At 42.4% G+C, this 7,658-nt stretch overlaps 1 protein-coding gene and 1 pseudogene across 3 annotated transcripts; both read left to right on the top strand.

Moving 5' to 3' along the window:
• The first annotated feature begins 757 nt into the window (after window positions 1-757).
• On the top strand, window positions 758-6,211 carry LOC136488652 (cationic amino acid transporter 3, mitochondrial-like). 3 transcript variants are annotated; one of them, XM_066485506.1, is made up of 14 exons: window positions 758-1,173; window positions 1,342-1,543; window positions 1,703-1,787; window positions 1,867-2,007; window positions 2,349-2,467; window positions 2,554-2,650; window positions 2,764-2,936; window positions 3,055-3,121; window positions 4,048-4,206; window positions 4,296-4,476; window positions 4,877-5,006; window positions 5,189-5,295; window positions 5,404-5,479; window positions 5,774-6,211. In XM_066485506.1, exons 1-14 carry the CDS (start codon window positions 1,020-1,022, stop codon window positions 5,892-5,894), a joined length of 1,812 nt encoding a protein of 603 aa, XP_066341603.1. In that variant the 5' UTR covers window positions 758-1,019; the 3' UTR covers window positions 5,895-6,211. The 3 variants fall into 3 exon arrangements, 2 of the variants coding, with proteins under 2 accessions (XP_066341603.1, XP_066341608.1); XR_010767402.1 differs by lacking the exon at window positions 5,774-6,211 and having other exon boundaries at window positions 5,149-5,295; window positions 5,404-5,443; XM_066485511.1 differs by lacking the exons at window positions 5,189-5,295; window positions 5,404-5,479.
• Window positions 6,212-7,139: 928 nt separating this feature from the next.
• On the top strand, window positions 7,140-7,326 carry LOC136512323 (U2 spliceosomal RNA; annotated as a pseudogene).
• Window positions 7,327-7,658: the final 332 nt, after the last annotated feature.

Raw genomic sequence — 7,658 nt, 5'->3', positions numbered from 1 at the left:
CATGCGTCTGACACAAACAGTGTTATGGACGCCTACCATCATCTTGTACACAGCGGCGTGGCAACAAGACTTCATATCATACGTACTCTCTCTCTCTCACTTGTAAGGCCGCCCCCTTCATCTATAAAAGGGGACACACTCCCCCCCAATAGAAGATGACTCTCGAACGAGCAATCCCTCGACGACAACACCGATCATCACATTCACGATCAATCTTACAGACACAGAGCACTCGCTCGAATACTTAGGGCACGTAGGAGCTCCCGTCGCTCTTAACTCTTCGGTCCGGACCTTTTGCACCCCCATCTTTCTCCCTCTCGTTTGTAACCCCACAGCAAACTTCAAGCACCTGGACGCATGCATAATATTTACGTGTTGGTCACTTTCTGCACCGACATATATAATAATATAACAATATTTATTAAGCATAATATATATCATTAGATAAATCGTTGAACATATTTTGATAATAACTCATTTAGAGATATAAATGTTGCTAATATTTTCTACAAACCTAGTGAGCATGAATCCTATAGCAATATTTTTTTAATAGAGAAATGGTAGTTCACTTCAAATTGTTATTCTTCTTTCCGTTGGGTTCGAGGACAAACTGAGATAAGATGGTTCCGTTCTATGTTTCTGTATTTGGTTAAGAGGATGGTTATCTCTGTTTTGCGCTGGTCTTGCAAATGTTTTAGTGGAGCCCCTCGCCCTCGCCTTACCTGACACAGTACTCTATAGTTCAGTTCAGAAGTCTGCCCTTCTCCGAAAGAGAACTAGCCGAAGGGACAAGTAGTCGAGCCGAGTCAGCTGAGGGAGGAGTAACCGAGGAGAAGTCAATGCTGTTCTAGCTGTCCAGCTCCTTTTCCATAGAGAGCAGAGAAGGTCAACCACCTTTCGCTTGACGCTAGTAGCGATCTCGATCTGCGGAGGACGAGACTGCAACAACCTGACGATCTCTCGAGTTTCTTCATCCCCTTCCTCCCAACGGCATCAATTCAGCCCTTGGATGATCAGGCATGGCCATGGGAGGCCCCTCCTGGCCCAATCTGCAGTGCCTGGTGCGGCGGAAGCCGGCGACAGCGAGCTCCGCTGGCTGGGCTGAAGACGCCGACAGGGGAGGTGGCCAGCGCCTCGCCAGGACGCTATCTGTTCCCCACCTCGCCGCCATCGGTACGCACAGGTCCTTGGGGGTTCGGACTTCAGTTTCAGTGGGCATGCAGTCTCTTTCCTGACTCTGGATGGAGAGGGTTCCTGTGCTTTCACTGAATCTACTACTACGCTCTCAGATTTAGGCAATGCAAGATGTGCCTCACTTGAACATACGCACATGATCCTCAGGTGTCGGTTCGACGATTGGCGCCGGCATCTATGTCCTAGTTGGAACCGTGGCTCGTGAGCACACCGGGCCAGGCCTGACGCTCTCCTTCCTGATAGCCGGCGTCGCCGCGGCGCTTTCAGCATTGTGCTATGCTGAGCTCTCCTGCCGTTTCCCTTCAGCTGGGAGCGCCTATCACTACTCCTACATCTGCATTGGAGAGAGGTACATCTGCAAATGTACATTGGCATCGGTTTCTTGCTATTTCCCCCTCTCTGCCTTACTTGGTGGTGGTGCATGAACACTAGTATCCATCATAAGGAGAAACGTCGGTCCCTCTCTCACCTTAGCGTTTTGCTCTTCTTCCTGACAAACTATGTCCAGTGTTGCTTGGCTGATTGGGTGGGCCTTGATCCTTGAGTATACCATTGGCGGATCATCAGTGGCACGTGGCATGTCGCCAAACTTGGTAATTCTATCTATTATATTAAGTTATCTCTTCAGAGAAGTGATCTTTTCGTAACAAGGTCACCAATATCCTTTTTCAGGCTCTATTTTTCGGTGGCCAAGATAAGTTGCCGTTCTTTCTAGCACAAGTGCATGTCAAAGGGCTTGACACCCCACTTGATCCATGTGCTGCTATTCTTGTTCTGATAGTTACTGCATTACTCTGTCTGGGAATTAAAGAGGTACTAGCACTGAGCCTACAACTTGTCTTGGAAATTTTGTTCTCCATCGTTTCAGTTATGCAGTTACATGAACCTTTGTGGTGTGGATTCTACAATCTTGGTTTTTCTTTTGTGTGTTAGTGCCCTTTCTAGACACAAGCACATTTATCCATCAGATAAATACAGATAGTAATATGGAAATGTGTTGATGCCACACTCTTTTTGTGTCGTCATTTGTGCTCCAGTATAGATTAAAATGTTTCTTGTTCTATGAAATTATGACTCCACTTGTTCTGGAGTTCAACAGTTGGCTACTTTCAACTTAAAATTATACACTCAAGTATGAGCTATGTCCTCATCAGAGCTCATCTGTGGAAGGCATCATCACCACTGCAAATATCATAGTGATGCTCTTTGTCATCTGTGCTGGTGGATGGCTAGGATTCAGGAATGGCTGGGTTGGTTATAAAGTGCCAGAAGGGTATAGTAAAATTTCTTGATTCATATAGCCGAATCAGTACATTGAACCCCTATTTGGATTTTGAAACTTATTTGGCTGGTACACAGTTATTTCCCTAATGGTGTCAGTGGAGTTATCTCTGGATCAGCAACCCTCTTCTTCGCATTCATTGGCTTTGACACAGTTGCTAGTATGGCCGAGGAGGTCAGCTTACATTCATGCACAAAATGTCATTTGTGTTCCTGTAAATGCTGCTCCAGCTTGTGCACACCAGTTACATGATCGCCTTTAATTGGGTTTGCCAAAGTGATTTCCAGGTAAAGAATCCTCGGCGCGATCTTCCATTGGGAATGGGCCTGACCTTGTCCCTGTGTTGCTTCCTCTACATGATGGTTTCTGCTGTTGTGGTCGGTTTGGTGCCGTACCACGCGATGGATCCGGACACCCCTATTTCTTCTGCGTTTGCGCGATATGGGATGCAGTGGGCCGAGTAAGTTCCAGGTTACCTTCCAGCTGAAATGCTGAATGATCCAGCTGCGATGGAGGTTATTTGCACATCTTGTGTATTATGTCAGTTATTGAGCAATTTTTACTCCACTGAATTGTAGGTATGTTGTTTCCAGTGGAGCTGTTCTTGCTCTTGTGGCATCTCTGATAGGCGGTATTCTTCCCCAGGTATACTTATGAACCAAAGCATTGTCGAGTTCCCCGTTTCATTTCAGTTACTTTCCTGCTTCTGTTAGGACTGAGTAAAAGAAATGCAAAAACTACTGTTTTGAAATGTGCTGTAGTTAAATGAAATATGTGAGATCGTTAATGATCTTTTAGAAAATTAAACAAAAGAGGAGCGACTCAAAGGCCAGAACTGACACCAAACCTTGAGGTCACCATAGCTGATGGCAGGAAATGCTACAATTGTGTGCAGAAAGGACACCTGAGCTACAGCTGTCCTTTCACAGAGAATTGTGGTGGCCGCAGTGGAGCTTTCAGAGGTTCTGATGGTGGTGGCTATGGAGGATATCATGGTGTCCATGGCCATTGAGGAGATTATAGAAGCTGAGGTGGAGGCCAAGGTAGTTCCAGGACCAATGTGGCATGATGAGAAGGGCTTGGTGGCAGAACTTGTGTTCAGAAATGACATGTGGTGTTACATGACAAAAAGAAATCAACAGTCACCATCACAAGCAATCTTGTGCAACATGATCTCACCAAACACATTGAAATTGATCTGTTCACCATAAGGTGGATAGCATGGCATCAAGACTAGTCTAGTAACAATTGCCGAGAAAATGGTGGTGAATAAATATGTAACAAGGCATGCATGATTAATATGTTTGCCTATCTTGAGGGTATGTTTTGTTGTAATATGTAAAAGTATTAGGTACTTCCTGTGGAATTCAGTTAACTACAGAGTGGAATGGTGAGAGAAGGTTACCCACCAGTTTTCCCAAACAAACTAACACAAACAAAGTAATCATTAGGTTTATTTAAAGTAGAAATGTAGCATGGTCATCGTATATTCCATTTGAGGAAGAATCGTTTATCAAAAGTTAAACCTTGAATGGCTGACTAATAATTGTTTACATGTTGCTTTTGGTCAGCCAAGAATTATAATGGCTATGGCTAGAGATGGATTGCTCCCGCCACTGTTCTCAGATGTTAATCGAAAAACTCAAGTGCCAATCTTGAGCACAGTCTTAATTGGCATATGTGCTGCTATCCTGGCCTTTTTCATGGATGTCTCCCAATTGGCAGGGATGGTAATATGCTAATCATCATATAAAAATGGCAGCAATGCTGGATATAGAGGTACTCCAGATGATAACAGTTTCTTGATCTGTTTGTTCAGGTAAGCGTGGGAACCTTATTGGCATTTACTACGGTTGCCATTTCTGTTTTAGTAGTAAGATATGCTCCTCCGTATGAGATGCCAATGGAAGTGGCTCTTGCAGGATCATCTGAGTCACTAGCTTCATTCTCTGGGCACTTAGAGCATGATGAGCAAAATTCAGAAGATCCTTTTGGCAATGGTAATGAGAATAATTTTTTACGAACTGTTAAGTTCAAGTTATAGCAGGAACTATGTTTGCCTTTTTTTAGCAAGTAACTTGCATTCACACTGTAATAAGGTGCTGGCTGAACTTCATATGTTAGCAAGTTATCTGCACCAGCAAGGCAGCAATGTTAGAAACGCGTTAGCAACTTGCATCTTCTTCTTGTTTGATAATGAAGCTGGCTGACACATTAGCAGCGCTTCCTTGATATATTTGTTTTATTATTATTTGTAATTTGTATGAATTGCTTGCAAGTATCTGCACCAGCATCCCATTATTTCAGATATCATATTATAGCATTTCTAGCTTTACCTTCATGATTACAGAGATGCTCTAATTCGTTTTCTGACTTTCCCCCCATTGTATCTGGAATTAGTTCAAGAAGCACTTACTGTCATTGAGGTAGCCAGCAAAGTGAGGCGACAGAAAGCCATTGGAAACATAGTATTGATATGTGTCGGAGCCATCATCTTGATTTCTGCGGTTTCTGTCTCCTTTTTGCCATTGTAAGTGATAGGTCTCCACCTCCTGTATCCCTGCGGGCACTCTTTCAAATATCTACAATGCACAAACAAAGTAATTGTGAACACTGTTCCTTGAGCTTGAAGAGTGTGACCACAACTGCATATTATTATTTTCTTTTGCCAGGAAAAGGCAACATCATCTGATCCTGTTTTGCTTTCTATAGTTATGTGCAAACGATTGCATGCACTGTAGGCGGATTGGTAGTGTTGAGTTCTTCTATTGTGCTTTTGTGCATTGGACAAGACAAGAGATTTTTGGGACAAACTGGAGGTACAAGCCAAGGAACATGGACATTTAGCATTTCTGTAAAGTTGAACTCTGAGTGAGAAATATGGTTTGCAATTCAATGCAATCTCAAATTTGCTATGTCCCTCCTAGGTTTCATGTGCCCGTTGGTCCCATTGCTTCCAATTTGTTGCATCATCGTCAACTTATACCTGCTTATGAACCTCGGGTAAGAAATATAGCTTACAACCATCTTTTTTTTGTTCATCCTTTATGCAAAAAGTAGCTTACATTCCTGCTATTGTCTGCATGGTGTGCAAATTTCATAAGACTGTTTGTTTGATCAGGCAACACACATTCTTTTAAGCTAATAATATGCAGTTTTATGAAGCCAAACAAACTTTAACTACTTAGTTTACAATATATTGAGATGTCTGAACTCAGAATCTCCAGATAGCGACCTATGCTTTGTCGGAATCCTGAAGATCATCTTGACCTTAAGTTTCAACTCAAATGATTTCAGGAGTCACACATGGATTCGTGTTTCCATATGGCTGGTGGCTGGGGCCCTCATATACTTCTTCTATGGCCTGAAGCATAGTTCACTGGCAAGCATGGCCTACCATCGCATATCACCTTTGTAGTTCAATGTTGGGTAGAGTTCTTTTACATTTTGATAGCAGAAAATGAAAGCACATGGCGACTACAGAAGCTGTTTTCTCAAAGATGTCTGGGGGTTTCTGATCCCTGCAGTTTTGAAGGAGGACCAGGATAATGAACATAGACAGGCACATGTACGAAAGAAGTACAGTGTCCAGTCTCGTATGAGCTTGTTTCTTTCTCTGGCAATTGCACAAACTACTGGAACAGTTTACAGTTACCTCTGTAAGTTTCTGATTTATTTATTTTTGGTTAAAGAGGATGACTACGGCTGGGTGTTTGGTTTGTGGAATGAAGTAGTTCATCGTCATCTCACTCTTTAGTTTTTTGTTTGGTTTGTGGAATGGAATAAGTTGATTCATCGCTACATTATTCCTCACGAGCTAGTAATTAGTATTAGTATGAGAAATATGACCATTTTACTAAATTTAAGATTCATGATGCACACTCCGTCTAAAATAGCTTGATTCCTAAACCAAATACTCCATACAAGAGATATTCACTATTTTTTTGAAAAGAAATTACTTTTTTTTGGGCAATTTTCATTTGTACGATGGTACCGTCAAATCTGAAGTGAGACCATTCGTCTCCTCCGGTTTAAAGAAACATGAAATGAAGCGGTAATAACAATCGGTATAAATAAAACAGTAATTATAATAAAAAAACAAAAAAGATTCAATTTAAAGACTCATGAAATGAAGTAGCACCCATTCTGTTAGGAGAGTTCGAGCATGTGCTACTAGTGGGCCTAACTAATAAGTAGAGAAGGCGGCAACGCCCGCTGGGCCGCAACCCATTAACATATAGCACTGGACCGACGCAGCAGTCTCACGCTCGCAACTCGCAAGCACCACGCAGTGCATGCAGCTTCATCCTCTTTAGTCCCACCTCGCCCAGCCAAGCAGCACAGAGGCGGGGACTCGGCTATACAAGGATACCAAGGGCAGCAGGCCAAAGCATACCTTTATCGGCCTTTTGGCTAAGATCAAGGGCCTGTTTAGTTACCCTCAATTCCAAACTTTGGCACTATAAAAAAAGAAAATTTTTCGTTATATTAAACTTATGGTACATGGAGTATTAAATGTTGACAAAATCAAAAATTAATTGTACAGTTTGGTTGTATTTTATGAGACGAATGTTTTGAGTCTAATTAGTCGATAATTATTACAAAATAAAAACAAAACGCTACCGTGCACTACAGTGATCCGGAATTCAGTTCAGTCGGCGCCAACTTTGCAAGGGACTAAACGTGGCCTAAGTGTAGTATCTGTTCTTATTAGTTTAATATCTGGGCCATGTGCCCACTTCGATATTAAATTTATTTTTTGTGGGGAGGGTCCACCACAGTGGCAAGCCACTGAGGCCCTCGCGCGTCGCCCAGCCGTTGCACTGTTTGCAGGGCCTGGTGCACCCCAACCAATGCTATTTAAAAGTTTGATTACCGAGGCTCAGTAAACTGAGGTGGTAGGTTCTAATTTATTCCAAAAAATCTTAAACTTCTGTAAACAGTGACCACAGGGCTGGTTTGTGTTTGAACTTTAGCTAACAGAGGTGATAAGTTCTAATTAAAATGTTAAAACTTTAGTTTGCATTTAACTATCACACCAGGGCTCTTTAATATTAGTCAGAGAGCGCTTACAGATAGCCACTTGTATTAAAAAAAACTATTCTCTCTTTAATATTAGTCAGACAGCCAAGAGATATACTATATATAAGAGGAAATTGTTCATGGTAGTTCCCCCAGCCCA

This window comes from Miscanthus floridulus, chromosome 1 (genome assembly GCF_019320115.1).
Source record: "Miscanthus floridulus cultivar M001 chromosome 1, ASM1932011v1, whole genome shotgun sequence".
Classification (NCBI taxonomy): domain Eukaryota; kingdom Viridiplantae; phylum Streptophyta; class Magnoliopsida; order Poales; family Poaceae; genus Miscanthus; species Miscanthus floridulus.
Note: the sequence above shows the minus strand (reverse complement) of the source record. Positions and strands in the feature narration are given on the sequence as shown.

Coding starts and splice junctions, on each gene's coding strand:
- LOC136488652 (XM_066485506.1), top strand. CDS start 1,020: ATGGCCATGGGAGGCCCCTCCTGGCCCAATCTGCAGTGCCTGGTGCGG. Junction 2,468..2,553: donor GGTTATAAAGTGCCAGAAGG/GTATAGTAAAAT, acceptor GCTGGTACACAG/TTATTTCCCTAATGGTGTCA. Junction 5,296..5,403: donor ATTTTTGGGACAAACTGGAG/GTACAAGCCAAG, acceptor TGTCCCTCCTAG/GTTTCATGTGCCCGTTGGTC.